This window comes from Melospiza melodia, chromosome 4, assembly GCF_035770615.1.
Source record: "Melospiza melodia melodia isolate bMelMel2 chromosome 4, bMelMel2.pri, whole genome shotgun sequence".
Taxonomy (NCBI): domain Eukaryota; kingdom Metazoa; phylum Chordata; class Aves; order Passeriformes; family Passerellidae; genus Melospiza; species Melospiza melodia.
Window position 1 is genome coordinate 63425204 of NC_086197.1, and position 20782 is coordinate 63445985.

At 40.1% G+C, this 20782-nt stretch overlaps 1 protein-coding gene across 1 annotated transcript in view; it reads left to right on the forward strand.

Annotated features, from left to right (window-relative positions):
* The first annotated feature begins 1189 nt into the window (after positions 1 to 1189).
* Positions 1190 to 20782, forward strand: part of SLC6A15 (solute carrier family 6 member 15) — a 36601-nt gene continuing 17008 nt past the window's right edge. Inside the window, exons 1-3 of the mRNA XM_063154945.1 lie at positions 1190 to 1292; positions 11393 to 11869; positions 20534 to 20691. Coding sequence (XP_063011015.1) covers positions 11581 to 11869; positions 20534 to 20691 — 447 coding nt within the window. The 5' untranslated portion in view covers positions 1190 to 1292; positions 11393 to 11580. The remainder of the gene's footprint in view (positions 1293 to 11392; positions 11870 to 20533; positions 20692 to 20782) is intronic.

Sequence of the window (20782 nt, forward strand, 5' to 3'; positions counted from 1 at the left end):
TGAAATACACTGTGGAAATTATTAGTTAAGTGAACTAGCACCAATAGCAAGAGACACACAATGCTCTGATTAATTACTTTTAATAATGAAGCCAAAATGAAAATAAGTTTGTATCACAGGTTTTGCAGTACAAGATGAAGGAAATATAAATCATACAGGCAGACTATCTTCCATACTGTGGAAGATTATTCTCCTTGATTCACGAGGTGTAATAAGACTATGTATGTTAAAACTGAAGCTGTTGCAATAATTGTTCTTACAGCGAGCATTAAAACCAGTTCATTCTCCATTCGATCGTGCCTATCCTCAGCAAAGCCAATGGGCCTCTCCCACCTGGCAGCCGCGCCTTCGAACAGCTCACTTCCTCATCTTTACTACGTCTTCCTTGCTAGGCAGGATCGATCTGCCTTTTCTTTTTTTCTCCCCAAAAGAGAAATGCAAGCAGTGAAAAAACTGACCGAAGGGCAGTGAAGACTTTAAGACAGAACCTTTCGGGGAGGCCTTGAAGCCAAACATCACCTTCCTGCGACTGCAGGAGCCAGGGCTACAAGAGCTGTGCCCCATCACCACGGGGATGGCCGCTGCCTTCCCCTCCTCTCACCGCCTCCCCATCCCTCCATCCCGCAGGTGTTGCACTTGCTGCGGCCGCCCCGCTGCTTCCGACAGACCTCTCTTCCTTCCTGGCTCCCACAGCTCTCATTCCCACTAACTCCCTTTTCTAGGAAAACCTACGCGTTCCCCAGGAAGCTCTCTCCTGTGTTCCTGCCTCCCGCCTCCAGGCCGCGCCCGCCCGTGTGCCGCTACCCCACCAGAGGAAGGCCAGGGCGGGCCGCTCCAGCCCGCCTGAGCGCCACACGGACCTGGGGACCGCCACGAGTCTGGGCGCAGAGAGGCGGAGGCGGCAGGGAATGAGGACGAGGATAACAACGAGGAACCCGCCGTGCCTAAGCGTGGCCGCGGGGATTTTGGCCTCCCAGTCCTCTGGCTGCCGCGCCTGCCTCCTGCCCGCCCGCCCGCCTCCGGCAGAGATGCTGCTGCAGGCGGGTGGGTGGGTGGGCGCTCCTCCCTGCGTCAGGAGGTGCGGCTCCCCCGGCCCGGCGCTGCCCTCCCCTTTCCTCTCCCCCCGCCGCTTTTATGTCTGTCTTTAAACGCCGCCGCAGTGAGGGTTGGGCACATGTGGCTGCCGCCGCCTGCCCGCCGCTGAGCCCCGCGCCCGCACGGCCCCGCTCGCCATCCTCGCCCGCGGGGGCACCCGGCCCCCCCTTTCCGCAGCTGGCGCCCGGCGGGCGGAGGTAAGGCACGGCATGGCACGGCAGGGCAAGGCACGACATGGCACGGCATGGCAGGGCACGGCACGGCAGGGCACGGCGCTGAGCGTGGCTGCGCGGGGCGGCCCGCGCCTTCCCAGCCCTGCCATGCGGCTGGGGCCGCCGGGGAGCGTGGCCGGCTCCGTGTGTCGCCGGGCGGGAAGGGGCAGGATGTACGGGGGGTTCCTTTCCGCCCGGTGTCCGCCTTCCTGCGGCTCGGGGTCCCCCCAGCCCAGGGGGTTTTCGCCGTGGTGCCAGCCTCTCGCTGGCGCGGAGAGAGCCGGCGCCTCGGGAAACAATAGCGAGCGCCGGTTAGAAGCCGCCCATGTGTTTTAGCTCGGCGGTGGGTTAAAAGGATGTACGGGGCTGTTTTAATCAGTTTTATTATTATTATTGCTATTGGCATGGACGAGAAACTTATATCATTTTCCGAGTGAAAGAAATTTAATTCATCTCCCGTGTGTTGCGTAAAAAAGCCTCAGAGGCATGTGTAGCGCGTGTTCCGGGCAGCGCGGGCTGTCCCCGCCGGAGCACCGCGGTGATGCAGGCGCCTCGCCGCACGGACGAGCCCGGCTCGGGGGGAGCCGGGTGCCCCGGGAGCGGGGTCCAGCCCCGGCATGTGCCCGGGCGGGCGCGCTGCATTGTTGCTGCGGAGCGTGGGCGTCGCCCGGCGGGGCCGCCCGGAGCCTCCCGCGCCTCTCGCCCCGCCAGGGCGGTGGCAACCCCCGGCCGGGGGCTGCTGCGCCCCGGTGTCAGCCATGTTTGGGTGGGTATGGTAATGAGGACCTTCTCCCCACCTTTGTGCCTCTGGGATTTATTTTCTGTGCGGGATTTTGATGGTTGCAGCCCGCCGTGTACTACGACATGTCCACAGGGTTGATTCATGCCTACAGTGTTCTCCCAGTGATTCTTTTTCTCTTCGATTTGCTTATTAATCCTTCTAATTTTCTATGCCTGCATTGCCCGGTTTTGTTCTCGTTTTCCTAGTGTTAGAGCGAAGTGGAATTTCTTCGTAAGGCTTTGCTTTTGTTGTGGAAGTAAATGAGATGATTGTAATATGTCTGCACAGTCACACTGATCTGGCACACGTGAGAGTTGTGATGGGATTTCATCTATTTAAGTAAATTGCGCTGTGTTTTACTTGTTAAAGACCACATTATCATCAACGATTTCATTTTCAGTGTGCTACTGCTGCATAACAAGCTCACTGCTGTAGTGTTGTTTTCTAAGATAAGTCTAATAATTTCTGAATAGTATGTTACCATCCGTATATCACTGTGGAGTACCATAGGATATGGACCCGATTTCCCCCCTACAAAGTGTAAATGAAGTAAAGATTTTGTTATCTGATGTCATATAAATTTATGCTGGCTGTATTGTGAAGGCAGCTTTCTCCATTTGATTAAAAAGTGATGACAACATAATCAGTTTCTGTCTATTTAACAGTATATTTTCGATTATCTGCCTAACCTTAGAAAGGAAACTATGAAAAATACTTAGGAAAGATTGCTTAATTTCATTTTGGCTAATATACAAGTGGTTTTTTTTGCCCACACCCCGTATTAAGATAACTATAGACTCACAGCCTGCGCGCAGTGCATGTTGGACACTCCCTTCGGGCTCAGCTCTGTGCTTCAGACTCAAGAACAAACAATCTCATTGGTTTTGATCTGTGCATGAAAAACCAAACCATTCATAGCTGTTCAGATGTGTCACCAGCGCAGGAAACTGAGAATGTGAAACCGCCAAGATATCTTGAAACTAGTTTTACAGCATAATCTGATTCCTTTTGACCTTTCATGTCTTGTCGTTCTTACTGTTGTCTTTTTTCCATATTGCAAAAGCCCATATGCACAAAATGTTTCAAATGCTGAATTAGTCAGAAAAAAAAATCACAAATTATTCAGAAACACAATCTATGATTGCACCTCTTCCTTTTGATTTAGATGACATTGTTGAGGAGTAGTCACTGCTCAAGTGGTATGGAATTACCACTTGAAGTATTCGTGGTAGAATCTTTCTGGGAAGATTTTAAATTCTCTAGAATAGCGTACCAGAAGTGTACGCAACATTAAGGACATTTTTACCTGTTTTCCCAACTACTTTCCATTCTTCTGACCATTTCACTCATCTCCATTAGTAATGTTCTTAAAAGACAAAACACCTGTTGATATTGAAAGAAGTTTTCAGTCTCAAATTTTAATAGATCAGCATAGTAGTGGTAGCAGCTTTTACACGTGACTTCAGAGATCTCTGAAATCTCAGTTGCAGAATAACTTTGGCATATCAGCAGGTGGCTGCTTGGGCAACTCCATTTGTCCTTGAAAATTGATTCAAGGTAACCTTGCCATTACTCAGGAAACACATTGAAGTAATTTAGGGGAAAAAAAAGCATCATTGACAAATGACAAATGACAACCAAATGCTATTCCACTGAAGAGCTGGAAGCACAAATCCCGGTGAGACAGTACAAAGTGGTGTGAAAATGCAGTGGTAACTGCCAGAACGGTTGCATTAGGCAATGGCAGTAACTGGACTGAGCTTCCCATAACCCTACACTGAAGCAGAGCTCTGTGTTCTTATCCTTCACTCCTCAGGCTAGGGATGCCTTGTTTGTATGGGAGAAAGCAAAGAAAAAGTTAGTGTAATGTTGTGGACAGCAGTGCCTCGAGATTTGGTGCCAGTAGTCTATTTCCCACTTTGGGGAAAGAGTTTCTTGCTGCTGGCAAATGATAGTTTTGCATTTCAAGTGTCAGAAATGTGTACTGCAATATTAGTAATTCAGCTTGCCTTAAGCCAAAATGGAGACGAGATGAAAATTGTAGTGGGACATTTACAGTGTTCATAACTTGAAAGCATGATTTGTGCAATGAAATCAAATAATCAGATGTGATGAGAAGTAAGATTTCTGCTAAAGCATATGTTCAGTTTGGCTTTTTGCTTGTATATAAAAATGAGGAAGAAGTAATCACATAAATTCTTCCCAAGGACAACTTGATTTACTTATTGATGCATTCTGAAGCACAGAGGTCAGAGAATTAGGGTCTCGGGGCAACTATGTATCTGGTAATATCTAATTTTCAGTAATTGATTTTGCAACTTAAGTAACTTTAATACTTTATTGAAATAGCAAACATACTTTTGCAACCTCTCACTTCTGAGAAGTGTGATAAAATTGAACAATAAATTCACGGTTCTCTTGTATCTTATATGATGAGTTTTGAATTTGGATATTTTGTTTCAAGTTGCCAATAGTTACATCTTTTCAGTTTGACCAACGCGGGGTAGAATTTCTTCATAATTGCTGATATTGCTTCACTTGAAGGAGTGGTACCACTAAATTTGTTCCGTCAATGAAGTACATATAAGAAAAGACCGCTGAATTAGTGATATACTTTCTCCATTTGAAAAGGAGGTTGCAGTTAGCTTATCCTGTAAGTCTCTGAAATAGTGAGGTTGATTTGTGAGAAGAAAATACTGAGAAACCTGTACAGAAGTGAGAAACTACAATAAGGCAAATTAATTCTTTAGAGATTATGTGCAGTGAAAAAAACCCTGACATTTAAGAGCTCTAGGTTGTAACACTCTGTCTCTAGATGTTTCTGTTGGGCCAGGGATTTGGCAGTAGTCATACAAGCTGTTAAGATCAAGTTTATTGATAATGAACAAACCTGGAAAAGAAACTTTGCTGTTTTTATTGTGTTTGTTCTATAATAGTAGGAAGTATTGTCCTGTAACTAAAATGTAAGGAGGCTAATCTGGACGAGAATTTTTTTCCATTTGAGTCTGTGCAGGGTTTTGTTGTAGGATAAAGCCACGAATGATATTTTGTACGAATGGAGAACAAATTTCCCGGCAGTATGAAACATGCAGTGTCACTGAAAACTGTATAACCTGTATGTGCAGCAGGTGTGAATTCAGTCTGGCGTTTTTAAATAGTTTTCCCCTAATATAAATGATTCTGTTGTAGACACCAGAATAAAAACTTTCTTCTGATGCATTTAAGTCTCCCATAGCCCACAGAGTTCTTATTTTTTTTACAGAGTTGTGAATGTGTAACAGATTTCTCTGCATTCTTCAGTGATGTTTTCTGAGACATGCTAATACAAGTATAACTGTATAGAATATAATTATCTTTAATTGCAATTGAGTTAAGCACCTATTGAATCTAAATCTTACTGACAGGCTGTATTAAACTAGGTAGGGAAAAATGCTAGCTCATGTAGTTCATGCTGAAGAGCAGCATGATGGTTGCATCAGTTTATAGCTAGAGATGGGCTTGACTGGGCAAAAAGTTAATGGTGTGTATTCCTATTTCCACCAAAGAACACAATGCTGCATTGCAGCAGTAATTCAGTCTGTGCAATGAGTACTGTAACACAGTGTAACTCTTCCTGAAATAATTATCTGTACACAGATTCCCCCAGCGATAGCCATTCTTCACAGTCACAGTACTCCCGTGAAACCTGGTTTGCTCCTGCAGTCTTCCTCCTCTCTTTTTCACTCAGATATGACGGTCACTAGGTATTCCCCACATCCTGTCTGCATAGATTTCTTTTTTGCAGACTTACAGCCATCCGTAGCTCCTAAAACTTCAGTTTTCATTTTCTGTATTGCTTGTTCCCATCATGCTTTTTCTTCCCAGCTTGTCAACTCATATTTGAGATGCATTTTGTACATTTCTTTTTGGTGCAAAAGGCTCCTCTTCTGCACTTTTGCATATGATTCTTCTCCAGTGATTTCATACAGACTGAAACATTTGGCATGAATACCAATAAAAATCATTTATGAACACGTGTCATGGTGACAATCCTGACTTTTAGTTCCATGTCCTCTGCTTAACCATACTGGTTTCTTCATTGGGAGTCAAAGGGAAGACTTGGTGAACAGCAATGTAAGACACAAGCTTGTGGGACTGGACTGGTACGCCACACTAGCATAATCTGCTTTCAAAACTGAGATTATAGTGATGTGAACTGGCTGCAGCTCTTTATTGCATTTTGCCTCCCTCACAGCAGCATGTTGGTATGTAACTGCTTCCTCAGGGAAGAAAGCAGTGCGCTGAAGAATAGAATGTTGATCTCTTTAACCCCTTCAATGGTAAACATTGAACCAAAAAAAGGTATTGAGGATTATTTGTAAAACATTAAAAATGAAATGTAAGTAATTTTGTGAAATCACTGTGTTTCCATCAGAAGTAAAAATAAGATTATAAAATAAAAAAGTGCACTGTGTTAAAAAATAATATTTTTGGCTCTCCTTTTCAGAGGGAAGTGCTGGTTTTAAGAAGAAATGCGATGTAAGAATTATTGTGTTGTAATTTATATTTGAAAAACACTGCTAGAAGTTCGTTAATACTTAGTTATATCAGTTGTTGCAATAGTATTGTGGGATGTTTTAAACATGAAATTGCCTTACAAATGGCTTTTTATAGAGGTTTGTGCTGAATTTCCAAGAACGTGGGGCAGCTGTACTCATTATACTTTCAAATCTGTAAGTGAGGGGATTTTTTTTGTGCCTCTTTTTTTGTACATGTTGGGAAAATCTCCAGCCTTGTAACTTTAATTGTTTATTGGTATTAGACAGCTGAGAGAACCAGAAGTACAGTGTTCTTCTAGTAGGTATCTCTATATTGATTGGCGTGCAGATCTGTCTGATAGAGATGCATGGGAAGGAGCCCAGCACAAGATTCACTGCCGGTGTAATGGTGAAGAGGAGCAGCAGTGTTGAACAGAACCGGGACAACTCCCTTACTAGGCATTCCTTGCAACAAAGATTGTGAGAAAAGGACATGCAGCAGTGTTTTTCAATGTGTCTTTTGGTGCTTTGACTAACGACGTTCCTTTGGGTCTTACTGCAAATGCTTGCAAGTTTTGTCAGTGGAGGCATTGCAAGTCTTATCTCCCTGTGCCAGCATTTCTGAATGCAGGCCTGAAGCTGAAGCAAAAGTTCTGTAGTGAGCTTGGATCTCCCAGGGAGCTAATTTGGGTCTGAATTCCCTGTGGCAAAGGATTATTATTGCTTAATCTGCTAGTGGTGTGGAGGTCTAATAAGGTTACTTTACTTGTGCATGCTGGTGCATTGGGTTGATTCTTTTTCCATGGAAAAAATATAACAAAATTCCTGCTGTGCTCTGAGAGAGAAAGGTGGGGTCTGTAGTTTGCTTGGTATCAAAAAAGTCAGAAAATACTTACTGTTTTATCTTTCAGTATGTGAAAGAAATAGATATTAGCATATCAAGGACAATGCTAGTAAGACATAATTAAAATCTAGCTCATATGTTTGTTTTAGTAAAGTTTTTGCAAAAGTTTGTTTATGCCAACTCAGATTATTGATTGCGCTTATTTCAGTGACAGAATAATTTTCTAAATGTTCCTTTAACTGAACCATGTACTGTTCATCAATTTCCATTCTGTTAAATTCCATCAAACAATACAGATGTTTGTCAGGTCAGTTTAAGAGTAATTTTACATTTCTTTATAAATGGAATTTTACATAAAAAAAGGAAAATCATTCTTATTTGCTCATTTCAGTCGTGGGAAATTCCAGAATAATAGTATATTCTCCAATAAAGGTGGTAATAAAAATTTCCCTTCAGTGTTTTCATCTGACAGGTTACGTCATTTGAGTCATGAAAAGGATGAGATGCTGAGACCATAATCAATTGATCAAATTCTGTTATCTAAATTCAAGACAGTAAAAAAATACAACCTACAAACAAACAGCTTTAATAAGGCTAAATTATATTTTAGGCATTTTACTTTTAATCCAAGGTACTGGTTAAGTCATAGTAATGTTTTAAAATAGCTTACAAGATTTAGGACTTGGAATCCTAATATAATGATAGTTTCTCCTAAGTATAATTTGAAAATTGACATAGCAAATCCCCATTTTACTAAGGATTTACAAAATTACCTGTCTCATCATATAGTTCTGTATTTATTTGCAAGGCAATGTAGAAGGTAACAAGTACTGGAACTAACTGAAGATGTTTAACAGAATTTGGTGTCATATTTCCTAGTTTAATGCTGATGAGCTTCAGTACCGGATTGCATCCAAGTGGTGTGGGAGCATAGAATAGCATTTTATGTGGTGAGGTCCTCAAGTTCAATACTCTGATGAGGAAAAAGAAAGCCTGTTTAGTGGTTTGTGTTTAGCTAATCAGTGCTGGTGAGTAACTATACTCTTCTCCCTGTTCAGACTTCACACAGGAGCATTCATATACCTGACTCAAGCTGAGTAGTTTGATATCAGTCTTCTTTGGATATCAGTCTTCTGTGCAGGTTTGTTCTGGATCAAAGAGCAGCTTCTGTGCGTGTCACTGACTGCGCTCTGGGAGTGCTGAGCACGGAGCAGTGGACTCCTTGCACAAACCTGCTGGGTTCACACTTGAAACATTTGTACCTGGTGGTAGTATCTGTTGAGAGAGGACTCCTCATTTGCTTTAGTACCAGCTCCTTTAGTACAGAGAAAAGTTGTTAAATCTGACAGTAGGAGAGTGCTTTGGATTTGTGGTGTGTCCAGAAGGACTGTCCTCCATCCTTGGTGCAGTCTGGCCAGTGATAATGTGCTGAGTTAGGGAAGCAGTCCTGTTAGAACCATGCACCAGTCTGCTGAGCATGCCTCCCGCATTTTCTCAAGCCCTGCAAGTGTTGCAGTCTATACAGGGATATTTCTGTGGATAACATACTGCTTAATGGAAGGTTAATGAAAGGGAAGTTATTATGATACTGTGCTAGGAGTAGAAGTCTCAAGCCCAGCTTATCCTGAAGCGTAGCAGTGCAATGTTTAATGCATGACAGGACAGAGTGATGCAATTTTTGTTGGAATTGACTCATCAGTGAGAGCTCCAGATAAATCATATTGCTGTTCTGCAAGTTACTCTATCTAAAATAATTAAAACAGGTATGACCTTTTAAAACATTTCAGTAAATACTTATCTATGGCTTGTGTCTTTTTGACTGAAAATCTCTTTTTGTTATTACAGTTAGAGAAGGATTTCAGACTTAGAGACAACTACTGATGTCGTTTCACATGTGCAGCTGTTTCATTTTAATGTAATCCCTGAACTTATTACTAATTACTGGAACTGAGAAGCTGCTTTCTAATTTACATCAGTGGAACAAAGGGAAAAACAAGTTTGAAATGTGACAAAAAGTAATATTTGAAGTACCAGGTGCTGTGCCTTGTAGTCCCAGAGCTCCAAAAGGATTGCTTAAATGCTTCAGCTTAATGTATTGTTTGCATTTTGGTTCTACATAGGTATCTCAGTCAGAACTCAGAGCCACTGAATCATGTACGAACTAGAAGAGGGTGTAGTCCTTTGAAGACTGCAATGCAAAAGAGAGAACAGATGAAAAGAGGCCCACACAGACATTCATTTAGCCCAGATACACAGGATAGAGTATTAGGATTTCTCTCCTGTACAAACAAGCAACTTTTCCCCTATTTTACTGTTCTCTGTATAGCTCAGACACTCTTTTTTTTTGAAGAACTGGTATCAGTCAAAGCAAAGCCTGGTGCTAGTCCCACCACATGTCAGAAGGAAGGTTTATAGGACCCTGAGCCATTCAGTGACAGTAGTGAACATGAAGCAGATTACAAGCCAAGTAGGTTCTACTATGTTTCAAAAATTTGGGCTGACTGCCAGAGCTAGAGTTGCTGAGAGGAGGCAGTAACAGAAGGGAAAGTGAGAAGACAGTGACCGGAGTCTGGGGAATCGGTGAGAAGAGGTTACAACAAGAGTTCAGTAGGCAACTGGAGTGAACTTCAACTTCCCAGTCCTTGGGAATTATTGGAAAAAATAATTGCCTTGTTGGCTGGGAGGCTGGTGCTAGGACTTGTGGTGCAGAGGTTTTGTTGTGGTGCTGTGAAGTCTCATCTTGATAAGCTGTGGGCTGGGTTCCAGTGGCTTATCGCCTCTCCTTTGGCTCTGGCGCAGCAGCGGCTGCGAGGTGCTTGCCCTCTCAGTGGCTGTGTGAGCAGTACCTCGCAGCTCTCCACTGCATGGCATTTTGCCAGGACATGATGCAGCCTTCATACTACGCATCACATAGACGTTGCAGCAAGTCCATAAGCAAAAGCTGTAAGGTCTCATTTTTCCTGAAGTAATTTCTGATTCTCATCAGTTAGCAGTTCTTGATTAGACTTCTTGTGTATTCTTTACAGAAACCCTCTTTAGAGCTTTCATGAAGCTTAACACATAATCTAAATCCTTTTTAAGACTCTTAATTGTGCAGATGGCTTTGCACACACTAGTTTTATCCCATGTGATTAGTGAAGAATTTATTGAAATACATTCCTCCCCAAAATCTTATGGTTACCTTTTGTATGGCAGCTGCAAGCAAGTCTGTCTTTTTAAATGATTGTTTTTAAGAAAAACACGTATTCAAATGCAGGCATTTTTGTTTCTGTGCATGCACATTTGAAGCAGTAGGCTTTTAAAATGGATTTGGCATTTCAAATATTTCAGATAGCTTCTTAGAAAGAGGAAATAATTAAAAAATATCTAAAGTATCAAAGCTTATAAGAGATGAGCATCTCTCCTTTCAAACTATGACTGTGATTATATATTCCAGGATGGAGAGTAACAAGAAAATAAGTTACCATTGCTTTTGAACTACTAGGTGCATCCTCTCTATCAAAATTTTAATTGCTGCCTGACTTTCTGAAATGGTCTGAAAAACTTAATTTACTTTGGTTAAGATATACTTTAATAAATTCAAGTAAATCCATTCAATCAGGAAGTAAAGGAGTTGGGCTCCTACATTTTATGCAAAGTGCATACCCTTTTATGCCTGATGTGAAGAATCTTGTTATGGTATCAAAGTATGAGCAATTAGCCTATCAGTCCTTAGGAACTAAAACAAAACAAGTGAATGAAATGTAATTTATAAAATATTTTAGACCAAATAGTGGACTTATTTCCTACAATTTGAAAGTGGTCTAACATCCCTTTCTTCTTGTTTTGTCCTCTTGTCAAATCATTGAGCTATGCAAAAATGGGTAAAACAAAGGACACAATTTCAAAATTAAGTTTCTTCTGCATAATAATATAAAATCATTTTTAATTTCTTTTTCCACAGATACTTTCAGTAGAGCAAGTGTTGAGAAACAGAAGGCCTTACTCTTGATTCCCTGGTATCAAGGACCCATCAGGCACCATCTTCAGTCTTTTTATTCAGTATTTTATCCCAAGCAGAGGGAGAGTCTGCTTCAGTGTCCATCTGTTTCAGCTGAACGTCATCTCCTTGCTGTTTGTTTCAAATCACAAATGCCTAAGAACAGCAAGGTAGTGAAAAGAGATCTAGATGATGAGGTCATTGAGTCAGTTAAGGACCTGCTCTCTAATGAGGACTCTTCAGATGATGCCTTCAAAAAGAGTGAACTTATGGTTGAGGATCCAGAAGAAAAAGATGTAGATGTTGAAGAAGGCTCAGATGTAGAAGATGAAAGACCTGCTTGGAACAGCAAACTCCAATATATTCTGGCACAAGTCGGATTTTCTGTGGGATTGGGGAATGTGTGGCGATTCCCCTATCTGTGTCAGAAGAATGGTGGAGGTAAGTTTTGTGATACAGCTGGTTGTACCTAGATGATGATGCTGACCTTTCAGATTTCAAAGTTAGCAGAGAGAGCCACTGTCAAACCTCCTCCAACATGTCAAGTTTTTCTTTTAGTTTTTGCCAGAGCCTATGAGGAAAAACCCACATTCTCTTTATTTAGAAAGAGGCATTTGTTAAAGTAAGTAGCAGATCCTTCCAAGATGCCATTTACTCATTTTAGGGTAGAAAGCTCTTGATACAGCCTTAGCTACTGCTCAAACCAGTGGCTACCCATAACACTTAATTATGGAGGGTTGCAATGTTTAGGACCTGGTTATTGTGCTTAAGTGTTCTTTATAGTAATTTGACAATAAATCAAGACATTAAAGCTACATCCACTTTAAAGACCAAAGCAGCATTTATCTTTTAGTATTTAATGGTACTAAGTTTCACAGCTTTACTTTCTAATTGCTTTTAACTCCTGGCCATTTGATTGTTATTTACTTCTGGCAAGAACTTCAGAATACTCTGAAAGGGGAAAAGTAGGGGTTTTGTTTTGTTTTGTTTTGCTTTTTTACTGATGATCTGGTTTTGTGCTGTTAGACAGTTTACTATTTTTGTAAATAACAAGGTACCTTTCACTTAAAACAATGGCATCAAGCTGTTTCTTAGTTGACCATCTGTGGTCTTGAATGCAGTTTCAAGTATGAGGCTGGAAACTTTCCTTCCTCTATGAATGCAGGATTAGTATTTCATCCAATGCTATACCATACCCAAATATACTACATTAATGCACACTCTGTTGCAGTTGATTACTAAGCTGAATTCAAAACAAACCTCTCACTTTTTGTGATACAGAAAGTGAATGTGTACAGAAAAAGAAGAATAGCATTCTACTGCTTTTTTGAAAGCTGAATGAAACAACTGATGTAATTGAGGAGTATAGAAATGAACTTGGAATATGATAAAAGTGTAATTCTTTATTTGTTTTCTCTCAATTCAAGCACTAAAAATTAAGTTTATGCATTTATGCTTTTAGGATAAAGTTAAATCCTTTTATATCAGTAGTTTGTTGGGGGTTTTATTTGCTATCATTTAAGTTTTGTTTTTTCTCTTATTGTGGAGAGAAAGTAATTTAATGATTGATTTAAAGTATGGTGTCAAGATGTAGTCTCAGAGACAATAGACTACAGCAGTTTATTTTGTGAAGTTGTGTCCCTTTGAAAGTTTGTCTAATGTTGTCAGGAATTTTGCAAGCCAGTTGGATTCTCCTTTGAACCAAGAGAAGGGATCCATTGGTGTGTTCCTTGGGCTGTTGGTTTCATGGCCTCAGGTGCTTTTAAAGTTACTCTGTCAGTGAGGGTAAATTTAATTCTGGTCAAATATAAATAAATTTAGTTAATAATTTCACATTTCAGGAAAAGAAAACCAAGAAAAACCACAACAAAACCCCTAAAACAGTAAACTAGCCAATCTTCAAGGATTATGACACTTTATTAACCAAATTTGAAAAAGTAACTATGATGTCACTTGAGATTGTAGTTAAGTGTTGTCTCCTGTGCTGTGATTGCAGGAAATTGGATGCATAGCACTGTGGAGATACAGTGCTTTCTGCTCATGCTGAGACAAGAGTGTATTTGGCTTTTAACAATAATTTTGCACCATTTTAGCAAATGGCAGCCTTCTGAGCAACAGAGGAAAGGAATTTATCATTAGAGCTGAAGCTTACTTGGTTTTCAAGTTAATCATAATGCAAGATGGAGAAGGTGACACAAAGCTTGGAAATATGTAAAGTACATTGGTGCCTGTATGTGTGTGCAGATGGACAGACAATTGTCACAAGTGCATAGAAGAATAGGGGGAGGGAGTGAAAACTTCAAGCACATGGTAAGAAAACCTACACACATTTTGTATGAGATTCTGTTTTCTGCTACACATAATATTTCAAATAAGTTTCCTAGGTCAAATTGGAGTGGTTTTATGTAACCCATGTAAACATTAGTGTCAGAACTGTTCTGTAATCTTCTGCTGATAAAGCTGATAAATACCTGTTGAAGTCTCTTTGTATAAGGTAAACTTCCCTAGTGTATACTAGGTCTCTACCTTCAGTTTAGACCTTCATTTTCTTCCCTGTGTTTAAGGAACTTATATCTGAAAAATACCATGTGAGGGGAAGGAAGTATATTGAAAAGTAGTAAACCAATAGATCCAGTTCCAATTTAACCAAAAAGAAGTAAAAACCATAGTTACCTATTAGTTTCCTTCACAGCCTTCTTACAACACTAAAGCCACCAGTAAAAGAAAAGGCAAATCCTAACTGTGAAATAATCTCAATTTTTATCTCTTTTTTAACTTCTGTGACAAGAACAGCACAATAAAGATAGGTAAGACACAGCAAGGTTAGCCCAAATGGATATATATTATTCAAGAATTTTGTGGAAGAAAATTTGTGTGTTTCCCACCCTATTTTCAGTAGAGATCTAGTTTGTTTATGGCTGTGGCCCATGGTATAATGGCACTCCTAATGTCAGAGCTCTCTACTGTTTCAGTGAGATACCTGTGATGCCATCTTTAAAAGTAACTTGAGCAGCACTATGCTGCAGAGGGAATTTGGATGTCTGTAGATATGTTTGCAATCTCTGTTTCTGAGTCTGGTCTGTTTTAACCAAACCAACTTCCTTCAGTTTATTTCTTGTGATTATTGATTTAATTCATAGCAGCTCATAAATATTTAGAGTATTACCTGTTTAGAGTATTACCTATTTTTTGTAGTTAACTAAGTTAAAACTAGACTGGGAAGCTCTTTGCTGACTTTCACTCTTGTCTTATTCCCAGAAAAATGTTTGTTGGGAGAGGTGAGAGAAAAGGCTGATATACAGCTGGGAGATACTTGGCTCCACTCTGGGGCTGTAAATGTAATGCCAAAAGTATCGAGTGGAAAAAAGAGTCTGGGAGCAGCTAAGAGCACTCCAGGGTGCTGGTTTTCTTGACTTTGAGAGGGAGGGCACAAAGGAGTTTTAGGCTCTGTGAAACAGGGGCTGAAGATGTTCAGTAAAGTTTTGAGAACTGACTGTGGATCTCTCTGTCCTCACCACAGGCCCTTCTTACCCCTGGCAGACAATGCCCAGACTCCATCTGGCACTTAGGGCACCTCTGCCACTCTTTGCAGCCTAACAGATAAAAAAGCTGTTTCATCCTTGATTCTTGATAAAGACAATTTATGCTGGAGCTGAGTATGCTCAGTTTCATTTCTGCACTGTAGGATTTGTTTGTTCCTCCTTTACTCCATGAAGGTAAATATGTGTGTTTGTTCAGATAAGCACAGTAACTATATAACAATTTCATAACCTCTGTTAGCATAGCATAGGTTCAGAGCTGCCTCAGCTTCCTGTGCTTCATAGCCTTGAAAATGAACTGCTCAAGTCTACCCAGTCTTGCCAAGATGCTCATAAATAGTGACAAACTAGATTTACAATTTCCTGCTGCTCCTGTCATCTGGAGGAGATTACACACCTTTCTTCACTATTTTCAAACAAAGACAATATTTAAAGTTTCTTCTGTTTGGTTGTCTTTTCCCTTTAGGATTAGCAGATGTATAATGATACTGTTACATAATTAGAAGTAACAAAAGCAAAATACATTAGCTATTCTGCTAAAACGACTAAGTGTTACTTTGAAGAAAAGTGAGGAGTCTCCAAGGTACTATATGTCCAAAGATTTTGTGTTGCATTTTTGTGAGCATTAACTTAATTTTTCCTTTCTTTTTTCCTTTACTTTTTTTAAGGTAAGTCTTTTTTAATATCTCTGTGATGTAAAAAGTCAAAAGAACTAAACAATTATAGATAAAAGTTATAAGCAAAATAGGAAAGATGGTAGCAGATGATGCTGTCATTATGTTTTGAAAAGATTGACTTGGGTAGAGTCACATTGTGAGTTTTTACAGTTAATTAGTCTGAATTTTTTACTGAAACACCAACAGATTGACATTAAAGTTCTGTTCTCTAATGAAAAAGCATGGCAGTTGTACTTTTCCTCTTGGAAGCAAACAACTAATGAAGAAGAAATGGGAGCAAAGCAAATATTCCGTTGTACTCCAACACTCGAGTATGGATTCAGAGGCTTTATTATGTAGCTTTGGATCAGTAATTTATATTCAGTGCCTTGAGTTCACTGATAACTACAGTATAATCTTTTTGAGCTCAGTATTATCAGACTCAAAATTTAGTTGTACTTTGGTGTACTGCAAATGTTGTGTTTCTATTTCGCAAGTGTAATTCTTCATTGAGGCGATTTGGCTAAGGTGATACTCACCCTTTAAGCACAGTTCTGTAAACAGGCACACCTGAACATTCTGAAACTGAAACTAGTGACAGGAAGACTATGATATCTCAGGATACAGATAAAACATAAAACCATTTATCAGAGTTTTCCTGACAGAAGCAGTTTCCATGTTGTAGAGGTAAATAATTTTACTTACGGAAGCTTAGTATACTGTTAATTTATAGTGTTTTGTTGCTCACTTGTCGTAACTTCAAAAATTTAAATATTTGATATTGAAAATCAGGTTATCCTCATCTGAATGTCAGCTTCTTGCTTGCATTCTGTTAGAAAGCGTCTAGTAAGCGTTAAGAGCTGGGATCACTCTTCAAGACAGTAGTAAACTGTCTTGATTGAATAAGAATTAAAGCAGACACCAGACACTTAATTAAAATCTAGTCCAGCAGTAGCTGAAACAAATGTGGAAAGTTAGTAAGTTTTTCAGGTTACAGCAAGAATTGCTAGGAGAAGAAAATTTGTCTGTAGTATCAAGGTGGTAATGGTTATGTTGCCTTGGGTTACTGCTTTTGAAAGTATTTTCTAACTCTTTAATCACTAATGAATCATGTAATTTTATGATTTTTTGGAGCATTTTTAAGAGCTTAAATCAAAACCAAGGTCATTATTCCGCTTTTGTCAATAATATTGCCAAATGCAGTCCTTATGGTAATCTAAAGAAAGACAGTTTACCAGACATCCCTTTCTGGTGCTTGATTAAATAAAATTAAAAGAAAAAGGAAATCAAAGTAGTGCACAGTTTTAACAATCATGAAATCTTCCTGAAATCTCTCATATCTTTGTCATTCATTCTAGTAAAGAAGGATGAGGGTTTCTTTTTCTTATTGAGATGATTTTTTTAATATGGAAGCCAATGTTTAAGATCACAACAGGCAAAAACAAAAGTGACTTCACAGTTAAATAATTTTGTAAGCGTAGAATGGAGACCTGAGGATCCTGAACTACACAGACTTGTAATATTCTGAAGGCAGCTTAAATGATAGGTGTAGCAGACAACTGATTGTAGGATGTTGTTCAAGGCCAATTTATTATTCAAATTCAAATTAGAATAGTCCTTTTCCAGTATAATAACTGCAAGGTTCCATGTTTTCATGCACAGGCAAGAGCCGTGCTGGGATGTTTCCATAGTGATTCTTTTTTAGGATGAAATTAGGATGTCTTAGAGTTCTTTAAAGTAGGTCTAGCTTCAAGGGAAGACTTCAGCAAAATACTTGCCCAGAGGAGCTGTGGTTTCCTGTTGACTATGGGGCATAGACCCCTTTGCAGCTGTGATACAACTGTATAATCCAGGTATATCCAAGCTCTATTGTTCCGAAACTCACTCGTGCACAATTTTCCATTGTGTCCATTTTGGTGACAAGAACAAGATCAGAAGGAAGCTCAGGAGGTTTGAATAATCAGAAGAACCAGCACTTCAGGTGCTTTGCACAAACCTAGCAGTATAGAGGTGAACTCTGCTGTCTGGCTACCCACTGAATTACAGAGCTGTCATGTCTAGTGTAATGTGGATTTAGCACCACATTTATTGAACTCATTTAGTAGAGTCTAACTGATAAATCTTGCAATTTACATTTGATACTGCACCATAAAACACCCACATCAGCCCAGTCTTTAAACGTGTGCTTAACTTTGCAGCCTTGTGATTAAGGTTGTGGACTGGGACACTGAAGAGCTGGGTTCAGTTCCTGCTCTAGTACAGTCATCCAGTGGGATACAGGGTAAGTCACTAGGCCCCAATTTTTTTGAGCTGTATAGGTTTATCTCTGCTCAACTGTGGCACATCTGTCTAATTAAGATCTAAGATATAATTTACAATAGCGTTATATGATATAACACCTGTGTACTGTTGGCTTTCAATGAATTGTATGAGCAGATTTTTTAAAGACAGTGGTGCCAAAGCTTCTCACTTGCAATGTAAATTCTGTGTTGCAGAAATTTTGAGAGTCAATCAGGGGTATTTAATTGTTTCTGTGTTATACGTTTTTAAGACAGGTAGTCCCCCTCATTTTTGAATGTGGTTGTTTCTCTGTTCCTCAGCTTTCCTCACATTTATTTTTTTCTGTCTCTTTTATTAATAGCAAGTAAGTCTTTTGCATTCTTTCCATGATGTGCACATAGAAGATGAACTGTGAGAGACACTAAAATACTGAGTAGGAATGTAGCTGCTCCCTCAGTAAAAACTGCTTCAGTAGACACTGTCAGACAATATCATTGCATAGCATGTTATCATGGAGTTCATTTATAACATAGCCTATAGACTGTGAGGTATATTCTGTGACCAATATTCTTTGTCTGGTGCAACAGTGGTTTTTCATAGAGTCGTAGAATGGTTTGGTTTGGAAGGGACCTTAAAGATCTTCTGGTTCAAACTGCCCTGCCATAGGCAAGGAACCTTCCACTAGAGCAGGTTACTCAACACCCCATCCAATTGGCCTTGAACAGTTCTGGGGATGGGGAGTTCAAAACCTCCCTGGGTAACCTGTTCCAGTGCCTAATCAACCTTATGGTAAAGAATTTCTTCCTAATGTCTAATCTAAATCTACCCTCCTTCATCTAAAGCACCTTCCTCCTTATCCTGTCACTACATCACTACATCACACAAGACCTTATTAAAGGTCTATAGCTCTCTTGTAGGTCCCCTTTAGTACTGCTATAAGGTTCTGTAAGGTCTCTCCAGAACCTTCTCTTTTCCAGAACTGAATAACCCCAACTTTCCCAGGTCTGTTTTGCTATCCTGTGACCAGCTTGGTGCCTGTGGACTCATTCCAGGTGGTCAATATCTTATGTCAGGGCTCCCATTTTTCTCAGATTTTATTTCTCCCTTTTTCCCCTCTAGTCTTGAACTCAAGACTGCAGTTAATCCATAATTAATATCTTTATAGGATCTTTGTAATGGAAGGGGGTGTCCAATTAGTGTGTACTTTGTGAGGAGCAAGATAGCAAGTGGACCTAAATGGGAATGAATGCTACCCAAACATCTGAGACCTCCTGCATATCCTAGGAAGGTTTAGCTTTTCTAACATAAACTGTATTGCATGAGATAAATTGCCCACTAAGGGTATGAAAATGCCAGTGCATTTTGATAGATTCCTAAAAAAGCCCTAGAAAGTTGACCCTGGATGAGGGAACTTGAAGTAGGACTTAGCTGGAGTTGAGGATAAGTGCCAAAATGGTTTCTGAACTTTGCTCAGCTTCTCTTTCATCACAGGATGAAGACATTGATTATACAAGTTAGGAGCTCTGAATCTAAGCTTCTGAGGTCTTTAGATCTTTGCTTTGTGGCTTGCTTCAACGTGCTGCAGTCTGCACCTCTCAAAGGTTTTCCTTTAGCCTTAAAACAGTTTCAAGCAGAAGTTCTAAGGCCTTTGAGTTAGTTGTCCTGCACAGTGGTCTATATTGCAGTGTTAGAGCCACACAAAGTCAGGTGCCATGTTGCTTATGCTGATGCCTGCATGTTTTGTTAGCTCTGGTACTAAATACGCCAAAACACCAAGGAGGAAGATAGGCTTGGAACTTGTCAGTGTGCTCAGTGTATGAATATATTTGCTTGTATTCAGGCTTCCTGAAATAAATGGAGATGCATCCTTAAGTTAGAATTGTGTATGATCAGTTCCTGGGAATAAGACCTTTAAAAAGAGGAATTGCTTTTTATATATATGTTTATGTAAAGGTGAAGTTACAGTTACATTTTCAAATATGACTTGAAGAAGAGAGTTGGTGAGTACTGCAAGATAGAGATCTACAGTACTCCATTTCGCTTCTGCCTCACGTTTTCTGTCTGGAGCCTTGTGGCAACAGGCTGATACAGTTTCCTTGCTTGGCTGGGTAGCATCATTATTATGTACAGTATGAAATCCCCTTTTTGAACATCTGAGAAATGGAGAAGAGATATCTTCTGAAACTTCTTATGATTGAATCTCACTCAAAACGTTGTGTACACAGTGTTTTCTATATTTCCTTTATATTCAGTCTTGCTGCTCTGGTACAAGTCAAGCTCTGAGGTTTTCTAAGAAATGCTGATTTAGCTCCCAATGATTCTGTATCTCTAAAAAGTTTGATTGAATGTCCAATATTTCAAACAAATAACTCATTTCAGTAATATCTCATTTGCAGAAAGGCTTGCCTCAAACATGTTACAGTGCTTTATAGATTAGGTATCTGGGTTTTTGGTATCTTACAAGACTTGTGACCGAGGTTCAGCTAAAATTATTCTTGCATGTGATCAAAAAAGTTTTGCAGTGAAGGACACTAATCAAAATTTGAAGCTATTAGAAATTTTCACATTTGTTCTGTCAAGTTCTGACTCTTCTTCCATTTACTCTGATTTATTCTTTGTTCCCCTCATAGGTGCCTATCTTGTGCCATACTTAATCTTGCTACTGATAATAGGGATTCCACTCTTTTTCTTGGAGCTTGCTGTCGGGCAGAGGATCCGTCGAGGGAGTATTGGTGTGTGGAATTATATCAGTCCCAGACTTGGAGGGATTGGATTTGCAAGCTGTGTGGTAAGTTTTTTAGCACTGTGTTGTTTGCTTTCAGATGTTATGATTTAGACTTGCTGTTTTGCTGCAGGGAAAGCCCATTGATTTATAGCTG